The sequence below is a fragment of the Ambystoma mexicanum genome, chromosome 6q (assembly GCF_040938575.1).
Source record: "Ambystoma mexicanum isolate Mex_15411 chromosome 6q, UKY_AmexF1_1, whole genome shotgun sequence".
Lineage (NCBI taxonomy): Eukaryota > Metazoa > Chordata > Amphibia > Caudata > Ambystomatidae > Ambystoma > Ambystoma mexicanum.
In genome coordinates this window covers 1,638,525,347-1,638,553,156 of record NC_090937.1, presented here as the reverse complement: position 1 = coordinate 1,638,553,156, position 27,810 = coordinate 1,638,525,347, and the positions used below count along the sequence as shown (strand labels likewise).

General features: G+C 44.4%; 1 protein-coding gene across 1 annotated transcript in view; it reads left to right on the top strand.

The window, feature by feature from the left end:
• The window catches only part of LOC138516935 (zinc finger protein 271-like), a 59,953-nt gene extending 36,624 nt beyond the window's left edge, over window positions 1-23,329 (top strand). Inside the window, exons 2-3 of the mRNA XM_069632407.1 lie at window positions 17,300-17,375; window positions 18,083-23,329. Coding sequence (XP_069488508.1) covers window positions 18,720-19,874 — 1,155 coding nt within the window. The 5' untranslated portion in view covers window positions 17,300-17,375; window positions 18,083-18,719 and the 3' untranslated portion in view covers window positions 19,875-23,329. The remainder of the gene's footprint in view (window positions 1-17,299; window positions 17,376-18,082) is intronic.
• The last annotated feature ends 4,481 nt before the right edge of the window (window positions 23,330-27,810 follow it).

Here is a 27,810-nt window from a genome sequence, read left to right as displayed (position 1 = left end):
CCTGCTCCCATTCTGTATCTGATATAGAGCGTCCCACATCTGCCTCCCATTTTTCTTTGGCCTTCAATTCCCCCTCTGCCGCCCCTTCCCCAAGCACCTTATAAATGCGTGAAATAAGTACCCTACCCCCCATCCGACTAAGTAACAATTGAAGAACCGGACATGGTTCCGGCTCCTCAGGAATCCCCTCCCACAATTCCGCCATCCTACGGACCACCGCCCCATACGCCAGAAAAAGCCCCCTTGGCAAATCAAACTTCTCACACCACTCCTCACAGGTGAGAAGCTTCCCGCCTTCAAAAAGATCCCCCACCTTCTCACATCCTTTCTCCCTCAACCTTCAAATCCCCAATCGCCTGACGCAATTTCTGATCGGCTCCCCCATGGGAGACCCCCTCATAGCGTCCCCTCACCCCTCTACCCCCCATACTTCTTCCATGTCTCCCTCACAGCCTCAAAGACTACCGACCCCCCTCCAGCCCCTAACGGGTGCCACAAAAGTTCCACCGGCCTACGATCCCGCTGCCGGGTCCTTACCAATACCTTGAGGGATTCCCACCATGACTGATCCCACACCAAGACCGACTGTAGTTGTCGGTACAAAGTAAAAAGTACTTTTCATAATTCAGAAGACCCAGCCCTCTCTTCTCCCTAGCTCTCCGTAGCGTTTGTAGAGAAACCTTCCTCCTCCCCACACCCCACAGTAACTCCCTAACCTTAACATCTAACATTCTAAAGAACACTCTCTTTGCCACATACGGTATATTAGTGAAGAAGTAGAGCAACCGTGGAAGGATCACCACTCTACCCATCAGTGAAAGGGGTAGCGCCTTCCAGAATTGAATAGAATCTCCTATTTTAGATAATGCCCTCCCTGTGTTGTATACGAACGTATCCACCATGTCATGGAACACCTGTACGCCCAGGTACCGAAACGACTCCTTTTCCCATCTTATCCCCACCTCTGGCAAGTCCTCCAACTGACCTTCCCGTAATCCCCCCAACGGAAACAAGACCAACTTCTCCAGGTTTATACGGAACACCGACATATATCCAAAGTTCCGCAACACTTCCAAAAGGTCCGGGAGATACGTCTTGGGGTCCGCCACATATAATAACAGATCGTCTGCATAAAGCGACACTATATGTCGTTGCCCTCCCATCTCAATTCCTGCCTCCGCCATCTCCTGCAGCAGGAACGCAACGTCTCTAGGGCTAGCGCAAACAAAATCGGAGAAGCCGCACATCCCTGCCTTGTCCCCCTTCCCAACTCCCACGTCCCTGACACCCAATTATTAGTCCTCACCATTGCTAGCGATTTAATATGTAGTAAGGACAACCACCTACAGATGTTTTCGCCAAATCTGAATTCCCGAAGCACCCTGAACAACCACTTCCACTCCAGGGAATCGAACGCCTTCATGGAGTCAAACGATGCTATCGCCATGTTGTGTCTTTGCGACCTCACCATATCCATCACATGATGAAATCAGGAAATGTTACTCGACATGTTCCTGCCCTCTATAAACCCACATTGATCCGGGTGTATCAGACTTGGCGCAACCGTCGCCAACCAAGCAGCTAGGATCTTTCCCAGGATTTTCCCATCTACATTCAATAGGGAAATGGGCCGATAGGCCGATAGGCTGCACAGTCTTTCGGGTCCCCTCTTTTAGTATCACCGTAATCACTAACTCCCTCATCGAATCTGGGAGGCAGCCTCTCTGGAAAGGCCTCTTCATAAACCCTCTGGAGCTGCGGAACCAATTCATCAGCAAACATTGCGTAAAACTCTACTGGAAGACCGTCACTACCTGGCGCGGCCCCTCTCCTCATGGTGCGGATCGCCCACCTGATGTCTCCCTCCTCTATAGGGGGTTCTAATTCTTCCCGGCGATCATCCCCCAGCCTCTGCAATCGCAGCACTTCCATGAGGTCTTCCAACTACACATCTACATATCCTCCCTCGCTCTCATATAATTCCTTATAATATGCTACAAAAGCCTCATTAATCTCCTTCCGGGTCCCGACCACCTCCCCCATACTCGATCTTAGCTGAGTTATTACCCGACTTGGAGCTTCCCTACCAATTAACCAAGCTAGCAGTTTACCCGCCTTGTCCCCCTCCCCATGAAGGGTGACGTACCTCCTATTGCCGTCAAAATGCGATAATTCCGTTAGGGTCCTCTGATAAGATTCCAACGCTCGCGCCAGGGCTTCTCCTACCTCCGCGCCCCTGGCCGCCTCTTTGTCCATTTCCACCACCTGGGCCTCCAAGCGCTGTAACGTGTCTGAAAGACGTTTACGCATCCCCACTGCCATAGCCAAGCACTTCCCTCGTATAGTCGCCTTGAAGGCCTCCCATAACAGCCCCCTAGAGTCCACCGAACCATCATTCAACTTAAAATAAGCCCTAATCCCCTCTCTCAACTACGCCACATATGCCCTGTCCCGTAACGCCTCTCTCTGCATCCGCCATAACCGCTGTGGGAATACTCAGTAGGACCACCTAGCGTTGCCTCCAGGGGCGAGTGATCTGACAGGGAGCGCCCTAAATACTCTGTTTCCCCAAAATATTGACAGTATTCCCTTCCCGTCACAATTTAATCTAAGCGCGAATACGAGCCATGCACACCAGAATAATATGAGTACCCCCTTTCTTTGCCATGTTTCTCCCACCAGATCTCCAACAAGTCCAGTTCCCGCATTATCTCCCGCAATGACCCCGCCATGTATTTCTTAGGCGCCCCTCTACACCCCACCCCATCCAGTCTCTCATCCAGGTGGCAATTAAAGTCTCCCCCCATATTATCATTTCCCCTCTATAGGCCCCCACCATACGAAACACTGAGGGGAAGTACTCCTTGTCATCCACGTTTGGCGCATATGAGTTTAACAAACAAAGAGACCTATTTTCCCAGAAGTAGTGAATGAGAATCGTCCTCCCCTCCCCATCCTTAACCACCTCCTCAACCTTTAATGGCGTCCCCTTCGCCGCCCAGACAAGGACCCCCCTAGCCTGCGTAGAATACGTTGTGCCCCATACCTGACCTCCCCACATCTTCCCCAACTTCCCCAGCAGTTCTACATTTGCGTTTGTCTCCTGTAGGAAGGCCACTCGTATCTTCTGCCTCTTCAAAAACTCCCCCACCCTCCTCCTTTTCAGGTAATTCCCCAATCCTCGGACATTCCACGTCCCAATTTTCAAACTCCCTAATTTACCCATCTAATATACAAAGAGCCTTCTCATTTCAACCCTTCTCCCTCTCAATCCCCACTTCCTTTGCAACCACCTCCATCTCCACAACCCCCACTACCCTTGTGACTGCTGTGCCGGACCTCACTTCCCCTCTCAGCATCCATGCTCCCCCCTCAGCACCTAACCCCAACTTGGCGCTCAACCCCCTCAACCCTCCCCCTCCCGATCCCCATTCCCTCCCCCTTCCCTCTCACTTCCTTCCCCCATATCCCCCACCACAGAGGGAACCCCTCCCCTCCTCTGTCTTCCTCCACAACTGTGGACCCACTAATCTACACCTTCCCTCCTCCTTAATTCCCATAGGGTCGGTAGTCAATGGCGTCACTTAAAACAGGGGGACTTGCCATCTAACCCGTGCAGCCCCATCAAGATCTTCCCCCCTCCTTTCTATACCCCCCTCTCACCCCCAAGAAACCAGACCCTAATCAGTCCCTCCTCAAACCTTATTTACTGGGCATCACCCAGATTCTCCCAATGCCCGGCCCGTCCTCTCCAGAGAACCCTCCGAAGAAGGATTCGCCTTATGAGACCTCATATCCAACCAGTCCCATGCTTCCCTCACGGATGTAAAGAACCATGACTCCCCCCCCCGACAACACCTTTAGCTTTGCTGGAAAAAACATCATGTATTTCAGGTTGAGCTCCCGTAGGCGGCGTCTCACCGCGTCATAAGACCTCCTCTGACGTTGCACCTCCAGAGTGAAGTCCGGGAAAATCCTTAACTTTGTGCTACCAATCTCATAATGGCCCGCCTTACGAGCATCCTGCAGGATGGGGTCCCGGTCTCGAAAATTCATAATTTTTGCACCAGCACCCTTCGCGAGACACCTGGCGGAGGAGGCCTCCCCGGGACCCTATGAGCCATTTCCACCGTGAAGAACTTGGACAGGCCCTTAATCCCCAAGACCTTTAGCATCTCTACTCCCACCTCCCTGATATTCTCCAGGAGGGTACTCCTAGAGGCCTGTATCGCCTCCATTAGCGAAACCAGGGTCACTGCACCCTCCTCCTCTCCTGAGGTCCTCTCCTGTCGCTCTGCACCCTCCTGTCTTTGGACTCTGTCCTTTGCCTCTGCATATTTCTCAATCCGTTGCTGATTCTTGCCCATAGCGGACCAAGCTTGATATCTCGCCCCCTGGCACAGACTCCACCACTTTGTCCTCCACCAATGTCACCACACCACTGTGACCACCAATGGGGGCGTTCACCTCTCCACAAGGAGCACCCCACCAACGCCTCCGGGACACAGACACCAGACCCACTCTTCTTGCAAGGGTCTGTGGTTCTTGGCTCCACCCCTGCTCCTCACGATCTTCAGTCCCTCACCCCCAATAACTGCTGACAGTGGCTCCTCCAGGCACCGGGCAGTCTGTCCCCACTGCTCCAAGGATATGCCTCACTGGTTAGTCCGCACTCGCAGTCCCTGTTGATCACACTTACTGGGACCGCCCCTCCCCTTCTCTGCTTAACCCTCAGTGTCCACATTCTGCAGGCTCCACCATTTCAGCCACTGTCCTGGAGCCCGGGGGAGTATGCAAGACCCGGAGTGCCTCTCACCAATGTGGGGCCTCTGAGCAGACCCCCCTCCCTTTCAAATCACTGTCCGCTCCTCCCGACTCCCTCCAAGTCTCCAGGGGAGGATTCGGAATCTCTGGTACTGGGACCCCTGCTTTATTGTCCCTCCAACCGATGACGGGAAAATGTCCACCCCCGCCCGCGTACGCTCCCGCCAGGTTCCAACCACCACCACTCCAGAATCTGGCTGCTCCGTTCACTGAAGGAGCAATGGAGTGCTGCACATACCTTCCTGCCACCTCAGTGCTGGCCAGCTGCTCCAGCGCTGTAGGCCTCCTGCCCTCTCCTCTCCTCGAGGGAGACGGCCCCTCCAATCTCCAAGGCCGCGATCAGTCACACCCAAATTGGCCCCTAGAGCCATACTAACTTCCTCCCGACACTGCTCCACTGGTCCGCTGGGTCCTGCCACCCCAATGGGAGCCAGCTGCTCCGGCGTTGCAGCGCTCCCACCTCTCTCCTCTCCTCAGGGGACCCGGCCCCTCTGATCTCCGCAGCCGTGATCACTCTCGGCCAATCCGGCCCTCCTCCTCCCGACACATGCTTCACATGCTTCCCCAGTACGCTGGGTCTACCAGCTCCTCACTGCACATGCCCGCTCTCAGCAGTTTCTCCTCCCGCTGTCTTCCTTACGGGGCACTCCACACATGTGACAGATCCCGGCCCTCAGCACTCCTCCACTCGCTGCTGTCTGAACTTCGGTCCAGACTCCGCACCTCTAACTGTGCAGCAGAATCTACCTCTTCTCCCTCGTCGTGTCCACCTCCTCCTGTACCGCAGCCGCCCCGCCTGGACGCGCTCTCCTTCTCCCCCGGCTGCCGGCCCGTAGCTCTCCTCCTACGACCTCTTCACTGTGCCATCGGGGCCATCTTGACTGCCTCCCCTCACCAGGCCACCGCGAATCTTCCGGGGAGCTCCAGGCAGATATCCTCGTTCCAGCCTCTCTCCAGAGCGTATTATCCTCCGCTCTGACTTTTCAGCTTCCCCCTCTTACAATTCAATCACCATCTATGGAGTCTTTTCAGCAGGATTTTGCACGAATTCTTACTGCTGCACGGGAGCTCTAGGACTTCACCTGCTCATTGTTCGGCAGTTGGCCACGCCCCTTCCGATATGTAGCATTGTTGTGGTTCACCTTGATGTAAAAAAGGGAGTTGAATAGCATTGTAGCATTGCTGTTTCACCTTGATGGAAAAAATGGGGAGTTATGTAGTATTGTTGTGTTTCACCTTGGTGTAAAGAAGGGAGGTGTGTAGCATCCTTACTAACTGCACATAGTATATAATTAAAGGCATGGTCTAGTAAAATTTGTTATTGTCCCTACGGGTCGGCCATGTTTTTTTAAGCCTAAGTGGCTCGATTTTAGAAAACTTTCCTATGGACCTTACCCGAGTTTTCGTCCATTAAACGCACGCGAATACAAGCACCAGGGAGCCGCCATTTTCTGATAATCCTATCTTTTCCCCGATCGCCCTGGCTGACCTGCTTTTGCGGCACTAAATCAATTCCCCCGCCCCTGAGCCTGACATTATCAAAACATTCATATTCCCCGCCTCTCTCCGTGACGTTACTGTGCTGCGTAGGCAAACGTGCCCAGTCGACTTCTGCGCGACTCCACACAGAACCCTTAAACCAACACAGATCAACTCACAACACAGCGCGCCACAATTCGGAATATGAAACTGTACTTTAAAATGAAACAGCAACACGGTACATTTGGTAAAGTACATTTATTTGACATTAAATGTTTAGAGAATATTCAGCAATTGCCATATGAACTCCGAAAGCCATTTATTTTCTTTTATCTGTATTCGCAATAACTGTTCCATTTCATCTTGAGTCACGCGCTGTTCCTTTATGGTACACAGGGTGTTCATTTTTGTAAAAAGAATCACTTTGGAAGCACGGTGAACCGCAAGGCTGTTCCATTAACTAGGCACTAGTCCAGCCTAAAGGTTGATATGATGCTTCTAGCCACTAGTACAGCGTAAGGGCATGTGGGCTCTTGGCGATCGTCCCATAATATGGTGATCGTGCTCCAGTTGTTGACACGAAGCTGCAGGTGTCTGCTGAAGAATCCATCCGCTGGTGTCTCAAACAGATGGCAGTGGCAGAATGGGATCAAATACCTGTTATGAAAACAAAATAAATTATAATTAGTCTCGCTAGCCGAACTTCATTAATATTACTCATTTTATTTATTACGGCCGATCAGAAACTATTTGCAAGTATAGTTCAATGGAGTATGTTCGTCTCTAAAATCAATGCGAAAAGTAACAAGATAAATCGAGGCCAACACACAATGATAAACGACAGTTAGTCTACATGCGTGAGGAATGATATGATATATGATATGGCATTTGTAACGCGCCTATACTCAAGTGTTCTAGGCGTGACGAGGCAGGTGGGGAACAAGGGCAGACAGACAACGATCCTACTAGGCCAGGTGTCTTTCTGATCGCGCATGGGGAAGGGCTGTACATGGTTAGTTGAATACAAATTAAATAATAGGGCCAGCTGGTGGCAAGTGCAAGGTAAATGCCGGGAGAAGGGGCTGAAGGATACAGAGACAGTCCCGTAGTGCAGGTGCAGGGAAAAGTGGCTGGGCCAAGGACCGAGATCGGTGAGACCAGTGGACCTGCATGCCCATGTGCCCACTACGAACATGTTTTACTTGCTTTTCCTAGCTCTTCATTCATTAATGTATTCATGCATCCATTCATTAAATCTTCATTCCGGTATAAAAGCGTGTAAAGATTTACTTACATTATATTTGAAATTTCCATTGTGTCTCTTCGTAATGCAGTCTGTAAAACGGACCGTGCTCTTGACAACGATTTTTCGTATACTGAACTAAAATGAAACTCGGTCTAGTTTCTGAATTTTCTGCCTTATCGTCTCTTACGTTATTGCGCACTCCCTTCAAATGTAGTTCTTTCGGCATGGTCCCTGTCTCAAGGTCAAAAAACAATAGACCCTTATACTTCCAGTGCGACTTGTGGGCCTCATCTGGGCGTTGTCCTTCCCATTCTTTATTTGCAACATCACGTAGTATAGGCATCTGTGAGAACTTGAAGTTTAGAATCCGTCTATGTAGTGCGCCTCAATGTGCAAATGCAAACTGGCTTCTCTCCCAAATGCCACGGCCCGCTCGGCTGGCGCGTTCTAAGTGCCCCAATTTTGTCCCCGTTGTCTGCGAGCTTTGCAGCCCAAATTGAGACATTTAATTTTTGGCGGAAGGTCAGGGAAAGTATAAAGTACCACAGGAGTTGAGTTAAAAGTGAGATTTATTGTTTGTTTGTTTGTTTTATTATTTGCAATACGCAAGCCTCCCCTCCGTTAACAGTGCGCAGCATTTACATTTACATGAGATGAGACATGAGCAAAATATATACATACACATATGTGAGGTGAATAGAGAGAATTCAAATATGACACCCAGCTTGTTCGCCACCCACGATGGTGAAGGTAGGGGTTAGGTTTACAGGTACACTGTACAATAACATTTATTTACAAAAAGACAATCGTATTGCAATTATTTAAACCGGGATTTGTACTTCACAATCAGCTGTGCTTCGGGTGGGCATGGCACAGTCGCAATGTTCGGTGGCAATGGATCACTGCTCTGCACAGAAACGTCCAAAATTCCATATCTGTGCTTCTCTCCCACAGCAACAATAAGGCCTTTCACAAAGTCGAACTGCATTTCATCATAGACTGGTTTGATCACCCATTGCTTACTTCATTTTGAAAACACCTTAGTGTAGCGAGGCATCCTTACTTTACCCCTAGTCCTATATTGTTCACGTCCGACATTGCTGTTATGGGCCAAGATAGTAGAGTGCGATGTTTCATGCCCCGAAGGCTAAAATGCAAGCGCTTTGGCCTGTACTTTAGGCACATATTGTGGAACACCTCCAAATCTCCTCTGTGACAGAATTCTTGATAGAGTTTTGTCGAAAACAATCTTCTCAATGGCTTTGTGTGTCAGTGAAGATGGAATCAACCACTTCTTCTTCCGTGCCTCCTCTGGGGACAAAGGGCCATGTTCACATTGGTGGAAATGTTCATTTGCTGTCCAGCGGTGAACGTTGGTACAGTGGTGCATCAGTGACCGCCATTTTTCAAGTAGTATTTCCACTGACCCCTCACAAGTTTTTGAGCTCCACCAAAGATGTTTGGTGATAGAATGTGACCACTGCAAAATACTTTCAAAACCATTTTCTTTCCCTGCAGCCGAGATTTTCTTATTGATTGATTTAGCAAGATGCCATACGTCAAATTGATGTTAAATATGTGGGAACTGCTCTCTCATTGTCTTGGCAATTGAAACGTGTCTATCCGTGGCTATGAGGTCGATGTGCATTCCCCTTGTTTGTAGATATTCCACTGATTTTATAAATCCTAGTTTCTCCATGGCCACTGACGATGTACATTGTGTTACCTGCACGACCACAGAACTCACAATTTTCTTACTATCCATGTCCTGAAAGTGGTAGGTGCAGTACTTGGCAGAAAATCCAGGGCTGTCGCACTGTCCATCGCCGGCTAGCCTGAATCGTTTGCCTTCGAATGTACTTGCTAGAGACAATTGTTCAATTGTCCAAGCATCACTAATGGGCGGAAACAGATAATCACGTTGGTATATGTAGTACAGCGCTTTAGAAAGGAAATGGAGTCCCACAAACTGAAAGAAAGCCTCTAACTTTCTAAAACTGGAGCCACTAAAAAGTGATGCAGCTGCACACAGTAGATTGCCTGCTGGCAGTTTCCCCAGCATCGGTTGTGCAGACCATGAGAACCTATGATTTAATCTACAGGCAGCATTTATTTTGATGTTACTGCCTTTTATTTGACGAGTCACATTAATCAATGGCTTCCCACATACTTTCCCTGTAATGGAATGCACACATTTCAGCATACTTATAATTTCCATCAAACAACTGTTTAATACAATGTATTTGCTCTCTTTCATTAGACTGTCATCCTGCGTCAATGTTGTTTCTGCTTGTGACGTTGTGGAGATTTCAACACATTGGAAAGTAATATCGCTGATATCAAGTCCTGATGCGTCTATGGATGCTGCGGCTGGTTCATTCTCTGTCATTTCGACATCTATTACTTCAACATTGATGGGAGAACACAACAATGTCGACAGGTTTTTTGGTGGCAAATTTTTGGCGAGTCTAGATTGTGTAAATTGATCTGCAACTACTTCAGAGCTATCTTCAATACATTCAATAACATCTTCTTGTAGTGGTGCGGTCGCACTGTAGCTATGGTCCAATGCAACTTTGCTGTAGTCTCCAAACACAGTTAATTCATGTTCTGGCCATTGGACATGAGCATCTCGAGCCTGAACACGCCTCGCCTCAATTAATAGTTCCTCCATAGTGTACACGGTCTGGCAAGCCACATCTCTCATTCGCTTCACTGTCTGTGTGTGTATAGTTCTGACACCCACGGGTAACTGGAGGAGAGATTGGAAAAGGGATGTTCAGTTTAAACACAAGATGGAGTGTAGTAGAATTGACTGGAAAAAAACATAAAATAGTCCCCAGCACAAACATTTTTTTAAAGTTATGAACTGTTTGTAACTAACCTTTTTTTTTTTCTTTGCAACTTTTTTGACTCGACCTTCAACATCTGCACGCTGTAGCTCCGATTCGTTTCCGCATGTCCTCCCTTCCTCTTGCGCTGCAACGACTATATTTTCTGTATCCGCATAGACAGCACAGAATGAGGCTCCATCGTCTCCCTGAAACATAGTACTTTCATTACTATTTATCAAAATATTGTTAGCATAAAACACACGTGAGGACGAACACACAGGTACATCTCAATAGCCAAACACGATTTAAACGTGTGCAACAATCAAACGACAAGTATTCGACCAGTGATGATCTATTTCGATGGAATTGTCAGTATCCATACCTCTGGCTCTGCATGGACTGCCATGAATGGTTGTATTGGAGAGGAGGCATCCGCATCTCCCTGAAACACAGTACTTGCATTAGTATGCTTTTCAATATTGGAAACACAACACACACTTGGGGTCGACGGCACAGGTACATATAAAGAGATAACCGCAAATGATGCATTGTCCAAAAGAATCAAGGAAAATCTAAATATGATCACATTTCATCGACTTATTTCTCCGATTTATTTACATCTGCATCATCTAAATTGGATGTTGTGATTGTAGTGTAAGCTTCGTCGTCTCCCTGAAACACAGCACTTGCGTTAATAGGGAAGAAAGTATAGCAAATGGAATCACGTTATATGATCACGCATGATGGAGCTGTCATTATTCATACCTCGTGCTGCTGAAGAATATCTATGGATGTTGCAAATGTAGTGCGCACTTCCGAAAGCTGTTGCGCCGATTCGTATACGCATGGTCCCGCTTCCACTTCCCCTGGAATTACTGGAATGTCAGGCTATGCATCAAGTGCAGGGGTTGACGCTCCATCAACTGCCTGAAACATAGTACTTGCATTAGTGAGGATTACAATAGTGAAAACACAACACACACCTGGGGTCGACAGCACAGGTACATATCAATGGCTAACCACGAATGAAACATTGTGTAGAACAATCAAACGACAAGAATTCCAGCTCTGATGATGACGCTCGATGGAGCTGTCAGTATCCATACCTCCAGCTGTTGAACATCTAGAAATGTTGTAGATGTGGCGGACGCTTCAGCATCTCCCTGAAAGACAGTACTTGCATTTGTATGGATAACACTAATTATAACTGAAAACAAACACCAGTGGACGATAACTAAGGTGTATATCAATTGGAAAGCACTAACCAAACATTCGGTAAAATGATTACACGATAAAATAAAAATATTACTTGACATGCATAAAACAGGTCTGTCGCGGATTAGCCTAGTAAGATTACCTGATACGCGCTAGAAGTGGTTGATAACTGCGACCACGTCAAGGATGTAGAATGTTCTTGCTTCAGATTCAAGGGATAGTCAAGAAGTTGTAAAGGTAAATTAATGATTGATAATGAAATGCCAATATTAAAAATAGCCATGTAAGGCGACAGAATACTTGTAAAATGCTCAATACAGCACAGTTCCCTGTTCCCATATATATACATTGTGTTTGTGGGTTATGAAATCGAAAAAGAATGTATTGGTAAATGTCATTATTCAAAAAACTATACACTCATATCAATATCGAAATTATTACAAGGGATAGAACACCTACAATATCAATTAATCCGTTTGGATACCTACACACTACCGCAAGGCCTAAAGCTAAATCCGGACACTTGACTCACCGGTGGCGGAATGTGGACGAATAGAGTGGGAATAGCGTTTTCGAGCAATTTCCATGTCGTTCGCCGTTTATTCTTCTTTGTTACCCAAGATGTTGTGTACATGTCCAAGGAAAAGTGCCGGCTGCAGATGCGGTATCGATCACCCCTCTTGTCCTGTAAGACTTGTTGGACTCTACTTTCCAGCTCATCCAGTGGATATCCGCAATGTCTGACCCATTCTCTTATTCGATCAACAGTTTTCGGGAATACATGCCTTGTAGTGCCTTCAGATTTAGCATGGGTCTTCGAAGGGCAACCGCTAATCGAACAGGCAGGCATTGTTGATAAATCTGAAAAGTAAATATCGACATTATTATACAATCTTCAAGAATAAAGATTTGATACAAAAGTAAATGAATCATACAATGATCAATGCAAGGTTTGTTTTGGTCGCAGGAACTATACCAGTTCATTATGTGCGGCTTAGTATTTGCATAAGTTGCAGAAATGTATAAATGATGTGACTAAAAACTGAACATGTGACTCATCCCTTGGATGCACGAGAAGGAAACATGCTTACATTATAGACTGGACCCCCGAAGGGTGCAATTCGATGACAATAGACACAGATGAAAATAAATAGATCTATTGATAGCATAGCAATGGAAACTCAAGTCAATAGCAATGAGACCAATGAACCTAGCTCTATTGTGTACTCAACTCGCAAATAGATAGAAATTTAAAAATCTGCGAAATATGACTAGGATACATGGCCTTACCTTGACCAACAAACAGTTGGATTCAGCAAGCAGAGCAGTATGTTGCAGGAGAATAGGTGGGTGGCCACAGGTAGCACACTGATGGGTTTGCTCTAAGCGGTCACAGAAGTTCACGGATAGCACGACAACAAGCAGATTAGCGTAGATCTCAGTGGTTGCCAGATAACACGTTCAGGAGTTGACTTGCAAAGCACAAAGATGTTCTCATGAGACATATCAAGTGGTTTATAAAGTATTAGAAACAGGGGTGTGTTTGTGAATGAATGACGTATGTATGTCGTGGTCTTAGGGGGGCGGCCTGCTTCAAGGGGAGGTCTGGCTGGAGACACGGGGTCTGAGGAGGCCATGTGACCGATGGCCCCTTGTCGTGGGACACCTTTTGAAGTGTACATGTAGTTTGGCAACTTGGCCTTTCGCGCCCCCGACAGCCCCCCATGCCAGCGCGCATCCACCGGCGCGAACCGCCTTTGATAGTGGGGGGTGGGATGGATGGGCCTGGGGCATGCAGATAAGGCACAGGGAGACTGCTGAATGGAGACACACTTATGTGGATTGCAGGGGGGCAGCCTGCTTCAAGGGGAGGCCTGGCTGGAGACACGGGGTCTGAGGAGGCCATGTGACCGATGGCCCCTTGGCGTGGGACACCTTTTGAAGTGTACATGTAGTTTGGCACCTTGGCCTTTCGCGCCCCCGACAGCCCCCCATGCCAGCGCGCATCCACCTGCGCGAACCACCTTTGATAGAGGGGGGTGGGATGGATGGGCCTGGGGCGTGCAGATAAGGCACAGGAAGACTGCTGAATGGAGACACACTTATGTGGATTGCAGGGGGGCGGCCTGCTTCAAGGGGAGGCCTGGCTGGAGACACGGGGTCTGAGGAGGCCATGTGACCGATGGCCCCTTGGCGTGGGATACTTTTTGAAGTGTACATGTAGTTTGGCACCTTGGCCTTTCGCGCCCCTGACAGCCCCCATGCCAGCGCGCATCCACTGGCGCGAACCGCCTTTATATCAGTATATCGTTGCTTATCAATAACAAATGCCACATACCGGAGATTCTTGTGAGCACAGACCCACACTTCAACCGGTGTATTATAGTGGTCAAGACCCTAAGGCCTGTATAATCCAATGGTAATTGTTAGTATAGACATATGTGTGACTTTTATAGAGACATAACCCACTGAAAGACTTTGAACAAGTGTTATTTAGTGCATGCATTATCGAGAATATGTTATGTTAGCTTAGATAGATAGTGACCACCCTGCTTCACAGCGACCAGACCTTCACCCATTCGGAGCACAGATGTCTGACGTCCATCATTGAATGGAGACACACTTGATTCATTTAAAAAATCGAAACAACCGTTGTTAAAATATATGTGGTGTTTTATTTTGTATCTTATTTTCATGACACAAAAATACAAGACTTTAAAGATTATACAGGTCAGGTTGCAGCACAGCGAGAGAAAATCCCCTGTACTGACCGCTGTCACTCGGGAACGTTTCTCTAATGGCATGAACGGCACAGGCGGGTATCACTCTTCGAACGCGGTGTCCAAGCCTCCCGTGGAGCCACCATGTAAAGGAACGATAGGCCACCAGCCTGTACCACCTGTGAAAAGGAATGAAACAAACTGTTTTTAAATGACCAAGATAAGTTTAATAAACGTTTGTTGTCAATGACAATTCTTGTAACTAATGGCATTCTGCACGAACAAATGCTATCTAGACAATGCACACTATTGAACGACTTACATGCGTTACGATGATATGTAGATGTAATTATGGATATAGTAGAAGAACATGAAATAGGAGTGGCATGACAAGCAGAGTATACTTACTCGTTACTCGGATTACGAGGACGAACAGTTGCGCGAAGTTCGTGCATAAGCACCATCATTATTCTCAACACGGCCCGTGTGAGGCAGGCTGCCCTGAAGTCTGGCAGCTCGGTGATGCATTGCGTCGTGGCTCGCCTTCCGAAATGTAGGCCAGGCATCCCGAGTTTTCTCGGCAGCAGCAGTTCTCGTCCTCAGTTGGCATTAGCTTGCACCGATTGCATGTGCACCAGGTGGAGACGCCGTCCATTCGACTAGGCCTAGGCTCTTCATCTGTTGATTCGTCCTGCCAACTGCCGTCCGAATCCCCATCGTTTTCGCGTGCTTCCCTTTCCAGTAGTTCCTCCTCGGTATACTCGGGCTCGTACATGTAGGGCATTATTGTAGCCATTGTGTGGTAAACAAAGTAAAATAATTTACTGAGATGGTACATGTGTTCACACGGGCTACAAGCGGCGAAGGTAGCTGACCAGAGCACTGAAACGAGTCACAGAATACTCAAAGTAACACAGAGAGAGGAATGGAATCGAAAATCTGCTGCTGTGTGTTGTGAAACGGTCTGTTTATACTTATTGAGGAAAGAGGCGTCCTGCCATTTCCATGGCGACACGTCATTAGCTGAAGCGCAGCGAATGTTGACACAAGACGTGCTTTGGCGTTGGGAAATGGGCGGTACGAGTCTGCTGATGACAGGCTCAGGGGCGGGGAATTGATTTAGTGCCGCAAAAGCAGGTCAGCCAGGGCGATCAGGAAAAAGATAGGATTATCAGAAAATGGCGGCTCCCTGGTGCTTGTTTTCGCGTGCGTTTAATGGACGAAAACTCGGGTAAGGTCCATAGGAAAGTTTTCTAAAATCGAGCCACTTAGGCTTAAAAAAACATGGCCGACCCGTAGGGACAATAAAAATGTTTACTAGACCATGCCTTTAAAGCTGCACTGGAATGTAGAATCTGGGAGGCCCCAGACCTAGATGCATAACCTGTGCTCTCCTGCCTGACTTCTGATCTTCTCTGTAACGTGAATACATATGTTTCTTTTTATACTTCCTATGTATTCTGGTGTTCCTGCTCCATATGTCACCTACCTAAAGTCCCAGAATGCATCTTTCAATATTTCAATAAGCATTTGGCAATAATGTGCTTGGATACAATAACTTGATGTACCCCTTAATTTCTGTAATTTCTTAATGACATCTGATATCTTTCCGATGGAGAGAGCTGCAATCCAATACATGTCTTCATCTCTCCCCGCCTCCATATCTGCGACCTTTCTAAGATATCAAAAATGTCTTGAAATCAATATGTGTCCCGAATAGCCACGGTTTTACACCTCCTAGCACTCCCTTATCTTACCAAGCATGGCTGACCATTTATACATTCACATATCTGACATTGAAGGTACACCTACCAGTGGTGGTCCTGTGTTGATCCATGCTGTGAGTCACAAGCATCATGGGGTTTTGTCAGATTTTGAGCGCTCAAATGCGGAAGCAGACTGTGCTCCTGAGAGTGTTGATGGGGGAGGTCCCAAGTTCTTCTGTTGAGCCATCACAGAGGAGTCCAGTTGTCTGAGATCCTTCCTGGTGTTGGTGAATGCATTGGCCTCCCAGTCATAAGGGACATGTTTCTGTTAAGATTTAAATCTGGCCATTGGCAGGGGTTCGGCGTCTTCTTGTAGCTGCCCACCTTCCTCTCTGAAGCACATCCTATGCCTCTATTCACAGATGCAGAGGCAGCCTTTGTCATGACACTGCCAAGCTATCCTCCACAAGTCCAGAAATATAGTTGCTGATCTCACATGTGGTCTGCATGATTTCCTACCTGAAACAGGGAATGTATTTTACTCTGACATGTGTTTGACTCCCATTTTAAAATGGTGGATTTGCCTATATGTCGAATAAATGTCTCCCGATCCATCATGGCAGGCTTTTTCTTTTGGGTGACCAAGGGTAAACTGTACTATAAAAGGCAGTTAGCATAAGAAAAGTGTGTCTAAATGGTGTTTTATGCTCTCTAGTGAACCATATAGCTTTGTGCTCAAGTCATGTTAGTTGTGAATAATTCTTGTTTTCTTATTCTACAGTAAGAACTGAAAGAGTTCCATTGCTCTCGTTGTCAAGAACTCCTGAGGTGTTAAGGCCTTGGAAATTCTACCCACTAGACCTGCAGGGCGGGTTCCTTAGTTACATATTTGACCTAAGAGAAGTGCACTTGCCCCAAGGGAACTATTGACAAAATACTTACCAGTGCTTTTTGTAAAATGTTGCATGTCTCCATAAGCACACTTCACATTTGCTGCAATGCTGTCAAGCATGCACAGTGAAACCTGTATTTGAAATGTACTGCAAAGTGTGGTTGCAAATGAAAAATAGGTAACTAACATCACCATACCCGCCAGCAAGGTCAAGTGTCAGGCAAATAGTACTCACCCTGCATTAAAACAACTCGCCAATGAAAGTGGGCTAGTAGATTTTAGCGAGCCCTGGAACTTTTGTGCAGGCCTGCCATCTGCCCCAGTTTTTTTTCATGCAACCTATCTGGTCTTAACCGTTTCATCTGCTTTCTGTAATCCCTTAGGTTCTCTTTGTTATGAAACCCTGGCAAAAGGAAATAGTAAACCCTATCTTTGTTCCTGATCCCAACTGAACCAGAGGTAAGAACTGCTATTGACTGTCTTTGTTAATCCTTGCAGAGACAATTAGCCTCAATACGAGTATGGAGGTAGCCATGCTGCTTTTAGCGGCATGGCTACCCCCATACCGGTTACCAGGTCCCATTGAGCCCCTTTAGGGCTCAATGGGAATGGGGAGGATGCTAACAACTGGCCCGTTAATGATGGGCCCGTTGTTAGCATCCTGGTCTGCTAGTGGGTCCCGCTAAGGACGTCTGGTCTGACCAGGCGTTCCTTAGTGGGACCCGCTGCAGACCTCGTAATAGGGCGGTCCGGAATGAACGGTGCCGGTCGTTTACCGGCACCGGTCCCTTACCGGCAACGTTCATTCCGTGGCTGCCTAGGTTGTAATGAGACCCAATTTGTCCCAGGAATCTTGCTGCCTATGAACATTTATGTTCAATGGGTCACACGTATCTTGGTGCCTAGGTTAACCTTTGCTGCATGCTGATGTCTAACGGGTATTCTGGATGCTGTGTCAATTTCTGTGCTGAGGCAGTGAATGAGCTAGGCAATACGTACACCCATCCTCATTATATCCTCTATACATTTCATCTGGATTTCCGTTTTCTTTCAGCTCCACTTCATAAAGTCAAAGCATTTTTTTTTGTCATTCACTTAGACAATTCAAAATAGGAAATCTGTAATATGTAGCTCATGAAATACTAATTTCGGATTTCTTTTCTCAGTCCAATAGAGCAAAGCAAAGCAGTAAGAATGGAAACATTGAAATGCGCTCTAAAAGTAATGGTCAAAGAGCACTTGCCAAGTGATCTGTGCTCTCAAGAATGTCTAGTTGTGTAAGACTGTTCCAAAATCAGATCAAGTACATGTACTGTGACAGGCCTTTAACAAACAAGAGCCATCTATCGGTACACCATTGTGTCCATGTGGGGAAGAGAGGAGGATGGCTGAATCGAGAGAGGAGATGAATACGATGGCCACTTTGATGTCCCACCTAAATATCGCATCAAGCTATTCAACGGTTGCCTGGTTTGTTGAAGTGATCACAACGTCTCAATCCGACAGGATAAAGAGCAACCCTACTGTGGTGTTAAGACGATTTTAAATGTTTATGATATTCCAGCAGCATCCAGAGGACAAAAAAAACCCACAGGCTACACAACTAGAAACTGTGAACTGAATATACGAAGGTTAAAAGGGCAATTTTTTCTACCTACACATTGTGCATTATCCTGCCCTGTGGTTCATTCCTGTCATGAGATGTATGTAAAGTTGTGCCTAATATGATGACACTGACCCAGAGCAATACTGTATGATTGGGATGTTGTATAACTGACCTGAATTTGACATTGATTTGTATTCATGGAGAAACTGGAGAAACATAACATCCATACAATGGAGAAACAGTATGCATTGTCTGACTGTGACAAGGCTTTTAAGCAAATGGGTAATCTGTTGCAACACCAGAGATTACATACAAGTGAGAACCCATATACCTGTTCAGAAAATGATAACAGTGTTATTACAACGGATGACCTATCAGTGGATCAGGTACATCACACTAGTGAGGCAGCATATACATTATCTGAATGTGGCAAAGCTTTCAATCAAAAAGCTAATCTATTGAAGCATCTGAAAATTCACACTGGTGGGAAACCTTTTAAATGTTTGGAATGTGACAAAGCTTTTACGCAAAGTAGTTCTCTATCAGTGCACCAGCAACTTCACACTGGTGAGAAACCTAATAAATGTTCTGAATGTGACAAGGCCTTCAATCAAAAACCTCATCTATTGAAACATCTGAGAATTCATACTGGTGAGAAACCTTATAAATGCTCTGAATGTGAAAAGACTTTTAATCAAAGGTATGATCTATCAAGGCATCAGAGAGTTCACTCTGGGGAGACACCATATAAATGTTCTCAATGCGACAAGGTTTTTAAGCAAAGGTATCATCTATCAGTGCATCAGAGAGTTCACACTGGTGATGAACCTTATAAATGTTCTGAATGTGACAAGGCCTTCGCGAAGAAGCAAGCTTTGGTACATCATCAGCGAATTCACACTGGCGAGAAACCTTATAAATGTTCTGAATGTGACAAGGCCTTCACACAGGAGAGTGTTCTGATGGCACATTACAGATGCCACACCGGTGAGAAACCATATAAATGTACTGAGTGTCACAAGGCTTTTGCGTCAAAGCAAACACTAGTACTTCATCAGAGAAATCACACTGGTGAGAAACCTTATAAATGTACTGAATGTGACAAGGCCTTCATAGAAAACCGTGCTCTGTTGATACATCAGAGATGTCACACTGGTGAGAAACCATATAAATGTTCGGAATGTGACAAGGTTTTCAAGCAAAAATGTCATCTGTTACAACATGAGAGAATTCACACTGGGGAGAAACCATATAAATGTTCTGAATGTGACAAGACTTTCAAGCGAAAAGCTCCTTTATTGCATCATCAGAGAATACACACTGTTGAGAAAGCATACACCTGGTTTGAGTGATATGGCTTACTGGCTGGGTAGTGCTCTCTTGTAACGTCCGTGAACTCACACTAATGATAAACCAAATAATGTGTACAGGATGTCAGAAGCCTTCATTCCGGAGAAAACCATGAACCCTCAGAGAAAGCGCATTTTGGTAAAGTATAGGGGAGGCTTATGTCTTGAAACATCAGAGAATGTACACTCGTGAACAATCCTATAAATGTGCTGAATGGGACCAGGTTTTCTTGCAGAAATGACTTTATGGTTTTATCATGGAACCCCAAGCTGGAAGAAACAATACAACTTTTTTAGAATGCAACAAGGCCTTCATTAGAAAGCAAATCCACAGCCACTCGATTCTGTTTTTAATCAAACCAGACACGCGTTTTTCTTTTGCAAGCTCGTCCAAATGATAAAAGCAAGGTATAGAAGTGGAGTATAAAGCATAAATGCTAATAAAAAGGAGCTAATGAAGAAACTAAAAATATTAAAACCCACCACGAGAAAAGGGGAACATCTCTCAGGAGGAGTGAAACTCCTCAAAAGAGAATATAGTTCATGGCTAAAGACACACAGACACAAATTATACATTGTCAAAAATGAAACCCTATTCAAAAAGTTGGTTGGTAGAAATACCCAAGCCATCTGGTGGATGCTGAATGGTACCCACGAGCAGCAGTCAAGTCTACAATCCTGCTGCGTATCAGAGGCTGAGCGGTGTGAATACTATCGCAAGAAATTCAACATAGAGGGTCCAAATCCATCAGAGACTGAAACACACAACCCCAAGCCTGAGATATGGAAGTTTGAGATCAACACAACAGACATTTCTATGACAATCGAACCACTGATTAACTCATGGGCAAGTGGTCCGGATGGGGTGTTAAATCAATTTCATAACGAACATCCTGATCTTTGGTGCGACATCCTATTCAGACTCTTTCGGTGTGTTGCAAGGAGCACAGACTGTCCGGCCTCCTTGCACTCTGCTACTGTAGGTCCTATCTTCAAAGGGGATGAGAGAATGAGCCCAGCCAATTACGGGCCAATAGCACTGATCGACGCGGCAGGTAACATCTTTTCCAAATGAGTGCTAAGGGATCTATGTAAAAGGATAGATAAGGCGAGAATCCTTATCCATCTTCAAACTGGCCTTAGGAAGGGAGTGTGCACCCTGATGAGCGCTCTGTCTCTGTCTGCTTGTACCTCTGATATTAGAGGAAATTTCGGTAAAACACTCTATCTAGCTGTACTTGATTTGAGTGCTGCCTTTGATATCGTCAATACACAAATACTATGGGAAAAATTAAGGTGCTGGGGTATTGAAGAGGGCCTCTTGAGAATGATACAACAGCTTTAGAGGGATAACTCAATAAGAATCTGACTAAATAGTCAGGGGGACAGGTCCAATTCCATCCCGATAACGAAAGGGGTGAGGCAAGACTATTAAGTGGCCCCAACCATCTTTAATTTATATCTAGCTGATTTATGGAAGGAATGCCTGGCATGCAGAGGATTGATTCTCACTTAGATGGCAACATCTAAAAGTGAATATTATCGCCTATGCCGATAACCTAATATTAATGGACTACACCCGGGCAGGCCTTTCGGAGCCTTCTCAACGGTGAATCACCTGAAAGTGAACCCACATAAATCTTATGCCATGACATTTACTACCAAACGCACAGGCAGGAGATATGCTTGGCAAGTAAATCGTACTCCAATTAAACAAGTCACTAGTATAAATTATTTGGGTTTCCTGGAATCGACAAAGGAATATCTCAGTATTGAAAAGGGGACGATGGAGGGGAAACTTAATGCGTCAATTTCCCCGATGAAAGTCATAAATAGGAAGCTATGCGCATATTCCATAGTGCCTCTAATTGAGCTGTACAAACTGAGAATAACGGCAACAATACTGTATTATTGCATATTAATACATATTATTAATATTATTTGCAGATCGAGCTTTCCTAGATCGCTTAGAATGCAAAATATGGAAGTCAGTTCTAAACTTACCAAAGTCCACTCCGATCAGCATAATTAGGTTAGAACTGGGTCTGACATCATGGTGGGCACAATATATAAAAAGATCTCTGTCCCTAGTATCTAAAATACTGGAAGGTGATGAACATTCTTTGAGATTTTACATACAAAATTGGATTTGTACGGACTGCAAACTTAAATCCTTCTTAAAAGAATTCTATAAAAAGTGTAAGATCTACGCAACTATGATGCAAGTGGAGTTTGAAGATAGCACGTGTGTAGTTAAGAAAAAGATAAAAAGATGGGACAGAAATTCTGAGTATGAAGATCTTAATAGGCTGCAATTATATAGAAACAACAAGCATCTGTGGTTCCGAGCAAATATGCCAAAAACGTAAATACAAAAATGTCCCTCTAAAAAGCATATGGACTTATACTTCCAATTTCGGTTCAATATTTTCCCGATGATGGAGGTTATGGGGCCAAAATTCCAAATCTGTGAAGAAATGCGAGGCTGCTGCACTGGTGGTGGAGCTCCAAATGAATCCCTGTATCACCTGGACTTTGAGTGCCAGGCATTCCGATACCAAAGAATCCGTCTCCTAAGTATCTAATAATCGCCCTCACTGCTCTGCTTGCTTATATCTTCGAGGAACTAAAAAACTAAATGTTGAAGGGCGAAGCAGGTTGGAGAGCAATTTGGGAAGACGAAAATCTGGGCTTCTAGGTTCCCAGGGATTATGATCATGTGATACATGAGTGAGTGTCAGATCATTTAGAACGGACATTACTTAAGCAGAATAGGAATATGGAGTCTGTGTGGAAACAGTTAATTGGGTGATAGCAAAGTTGATGAGACTAGCAAATGGAAACATGATTCGATGGTGTGACTGTACCATGCTTTGTATGAACATGCCAAAACACATATTTTGTTTTGTAGTGTACATTTTAGTTTCCGGAAATGTTAAAGTTTATTATTTGTTGAAGTGTAAAAGTTTATATATAAACTAAACAGACTTTTTCTAAAAGATATATATATTGTTTTAAATTATCTGCCATTGCCATCTAGGAAGCACTCGGATTGGGGATACTTTGGCTTCAACCTCTACAGAAAGCTTTTAATTTTACAATCAAAACTAATGCCAAGTCATCACAAACAGTCTGAGAGAAGTGGTTTCTACTGTAGTATTCCTTTTTGCCACTAATCAAAATGTAATAACATTTAAACCGGTTGGGGTAGTATTATTTAGCACATTTGTCATAATGAAGGATCTGTTTGTGTCCCGGTGGCATGTAGAAATCTTGGTTTTCACAAGTTCCAGCGTGAAGTAGTCTAATGCATGTGGTGATTAAAATAACTAGAAATCTTTGTCATTCGAACTTCTGCACTATTATAATTTGGAAGATATGTAATACAGGAATTAGCAGCAAGTAATGAATTTCTGAGGGCAACGGCACATAAACATATATATTTCTTTTCCACTGTATGTGAATTCCTCCTTGAGTTAAGACAAGTCATTTTGGTACTTACTTTGGCAGGGTCGGATCAGCGTAGAGTTTTAAGAGTTGTACCCTTATGACAGAAGTCAGTTTGTGTAAAAATCAAGTCCAACGAGCGCCCATGGGAATGAGTAGTACGGACAACTGTGCTTTTCACATCAAGTTAATCATTTAAAATTGCAACGGGTGCACACATTTAAAATTATAGCACATTTCTTAATATAAACATTTCATATTTTATAACATTTCTTAACAAATACATTTTATATTTCCATTCACAATCATGCAATCTAATTTATAAAGAACAATTTGTAATTTGATAACCTACCCTAAAATTCATCATGAATTACTGCTCAGCTTAATCAGCTCATATACATTCTTTCTGATCTTCTATTAGATCTCATATCCAACAATGTGTTTGGAAAGTTGTAATTAAAATCAAGTAGAGGTGGCAGCCAAATTAGGTTCCACCACTTTCCAGATGTTCAATAGTGCAATTATTAAGGTGATAATTCTCCCGCTAACACAATGGCCCCACACATTTCTCTTTTAATCCACTTGGGACTGTGTACCAACTTCCCAAGATAGTTCATGTTCACATACTCCAGTGTGAGGCAGCTAGTATAATAATCTACTTGCCCCGTGGCCCTTTTAAGTTCCATTCTGGGCCCAATAACAGATAGCATAGGCAACTGATTTATTTTCATTAGTAATATAAGCCTCCGAAGTGACGGAGTCACTATGCGTTATTTCTGTGGTCTCATGCATGTGTATATGTTTCTAGTATTGCCTTTCATAGATTTTAACTTGGCAATATGACTCTGGTTTCTGTTCCAATCCCACAGTTCCAATTTTTTAATGAACGGTTCCTTAGCGTGCCACATTAATTTTTCCAATCTGCAGCCCAGTCAATCTCATCAAACACATTTACATTCTGGGTTTCAAATTCTCTTCAGGCATACATCCTGAATGGACCCAAGTTCCTGCCAAGTAGATTTAAAAAAGGACAAATCAGACTCTCTACAGCCTTAATGAAGAGTACCCCCCTCCTTTCAAACAAACACATTGGGCTAGGCCTAAAATGATTTGCCATATTTTAGCTTCCAGGACATCCAAGCACTGTAAGTCAATTAAGTAGCAGGCTTCCAGACCATAAAATATCGCAGGTACCACAGACTGTTGGTAGACCATAATCACACCATTTAATGTATATCGACTGGACCGTTCTACAAATACTTTGATCGTTGTCATAAGTGCAGTTTGTCTGGTCTGTACAAGCTATTAATGTAGCATTGCTATTTGCAGCATTTCTAACAATATAGCCCAGATAATTATAGGTGGTGACTTGTTCGATGAGGCCCTCTATCAATAGATTTTGATGTACGCCCCTTCCAGTTCAAAAGGTCATAAACTTTGTGTAAATTTAAGTCAAGACCATTCTCCTTGTCGTAAGAACATAACTCAATGGCCAATCTCTTTAATTCAACCTAAGTGTGGTCTAATAAGACCACATCATCGGCATAAGGCAGCCATTTTACATGTGTATTGCCAATTTTGGGGGGAACATTTTTAATATCTGCCAATCTTTCCAGGAGGTCCCCCAAATACAGGTTGAACAGCATGAGTGCCAGCCCACGCCCCTGCTAAATTCCCACAGTGGTGGGAACATCCATTGTGTAGGCACCCATGCTACTCATCCTAACCTGAACACTGGTGTTTTCGTGCATCTGTCTAATGAACGCAAGCACTCCATCATCCAGGTTCCAACTCTTTACCTTTTTCAACAACAAGTGTCTCTTAACGGAATAGAAAGCAGCCTTAAAATCAACAAATAAAATATAGAGAGGAGGTCTATACTTTCGTATGCTTGAATAAATACATTTAGTTTAAAATGTTGTGGGTTGTAGCAGAACCAGCACTGAATCCCGTCTGAAATTCACTAAGGATACTATTTGCATCAGCCCATACTTGGAGTTCCCTCAGTAGGAAATTAGCAATAATGTTGCTAGCCTTGGATTTGTAGCTATTGTTGGTGTGCGGGCGTGTGAACATACAGCGAGCAGATACATACTCCTATTACCAGAACACACTGAGTGGAGAGCTGAAGACTGCTTGGCAATTGAGCCCTTTGATCTACTTTATAAAACACCCCATCATGCTGAAGCAGCACTTGATTTTTCGCTATTGTTGTTGTGCGGGCATGTGAACTGACAGTGAGCAGATAAGAACTCCTATTATTAGAACGTACCCAGTGGAGAGGTGGAGACTGCTGGGGAATTGAGTCCTTTGATCTGCTTTGAAACAACCCATCGTGCTGAAGCAGCACTTGCTTTTTAGCTATTGTTGCAGTGGGAGTGCACAGAGTCTAGAAGCTGTTAGAGCAGGGGGGCCGTTTGCTGAGTGGAGAGTCTGATTTTACTCATTTACAGTTTTCTTACTGCAAAGTGATAAGAATGTTCGAACAAGCCGCACTGCAGACTCAGAGTTTGACTAAACACACAAGAGTCAACATCTGTAACTAATGATGTCTGCTGTTATGATTTGTTGGATTTGTCTGTTGATATGGAGAAGAAGCCCTCTGAGTATGCTATAGATGGTAAGGAGAATGGCGGTGGAATGAACGAAGTAACATGTAATGAAAATCATTTAGTTATAACTAATAATACAATGATTTCAAACACAAATAGGTCTGCACATGTTGCTATAAGATCGCAGGGCAAAACCAGGAAACTATGCCGGAAAAGGCACCAAGCTGAAATTAGGCAAACAAAATCTTATTCAACTAAAATAAACAAAAAAACATTACTGAAGCGTTAGTGCCAGCTGTAAATATGGGGATTGCAACTAAAACTCAAAATGACATTCCTGATACATTAAATAATTTCCAACCGCTGGCAGCTATGACCACAAGTACAGTATAAGGGATTGTTAATCCCTCTAGAACTCTGGACAATTGGGTTAGATACAATGAGGGACAAGTATTGCATGCAAATGAAATGAGAATGCAGAAGCGACCAGAGGACAATGGTAATCCTTTCGAAACAGACATTCTTACCCAAAATTGTTTAGAGAATCAAAATATAAATCAGGATTGTGTTACATGTAACTTATTAGGAAGAAGATCGGACTCTGTGACATATTATCAAACTAATAACATTATAATTAATGAAACACACCCAAAGCTCATAGTCATTTCTTGAATAGATGGAGGGTCCTCGATATACTTCATAGTGTATCAAAATTGACCTTATTAGTACTAAAGACTTGACATTAGTGGAGATCCCAATGATGCTGGAAAATGCTAATTGGGCAATAGTTCAGTTTACCTCGCCTTTAATATTAGAACCTATTGTGAAGCTTTTTAGAATCTCACCTTTGAATTTATCCACTTACCTGAAGAACAAAATACTGATGTTCTTCTAAAGAACAATAGATTCACAAAAACACATGATGTTCATACTGTTAAAAAACTAGAAAAATGTAAATTTGCTTCAGTGATGGAAGATGTTACTGAACCACCTCAGAAAAATAACAGGGAAAATCATTAAAGGAAATTAAATGACATAGTCTGACCAAGAGTCAATGATACAGGGCAAAGCTTGTTAACATTGTGGTATACGCTGGTTTTTAGTTCATTCACAAAACATATGTATGGTCAAACTCTGCTAACAGAATCTGATCTTTTCATTAAAAAAGAGACGTGGCTTACCCACAAATATAACTTAGATGGCTACCAAACCATTTAGAGGCTGGCATGCAGTAATCTGGTTGGTGCCAGGAATTATTTATCACTTAATGAGTTTAGACCAAATTTATTAATCTATAGTTTTAGCTGGAATTGTAACTCTAGAGCTAGAAAGTCAATGTCAACAAATTTTGATAATCCATGTGCATGACCCCCCAGGTGGTCTTGAAACGAGCAACATTATAGCTTTTGTGGAAACTGCAAGAAATGACTGGTCATTGGTTAGACCACAAATGATTTACATTGTTTGGGGTGATTTTAATGTCCAACTATATCCAACAAGACCAATTGATAGAGAAAGGTATACATGTTTTACCACCCAGAAAAATAGCCAAGCAGTGGTGGATCCGGATTTTGAATCAGAAGATGAATGGGTGTTAAATGGAGAATTTATTGAAACACTGGATTTTAAATCAAGATATGAGACAGTTGTACTTGGAAGTGAAATCTGGACAACCATTTTTATTTACTTTGACTAATGGCCAAAATAAATCTTGGATTCTGTTTTTGTCCAGTGCAACCTGTGTAAAGGTGTTGATGAATTTTCATTGTTAACTGATGCACCCAGCGATCATGCTGTGATCAAAATAGGCAATCACTCTGTGATTTAATGGTCGGCCCTTGTATGATAGAGAGTACAGCAAATTAGTGGATCTGGACTGAAAGTAATGTATTCAAATTGAATGCAGAGTGATTAAGTTATTTGCAGATATTGAGATTAGG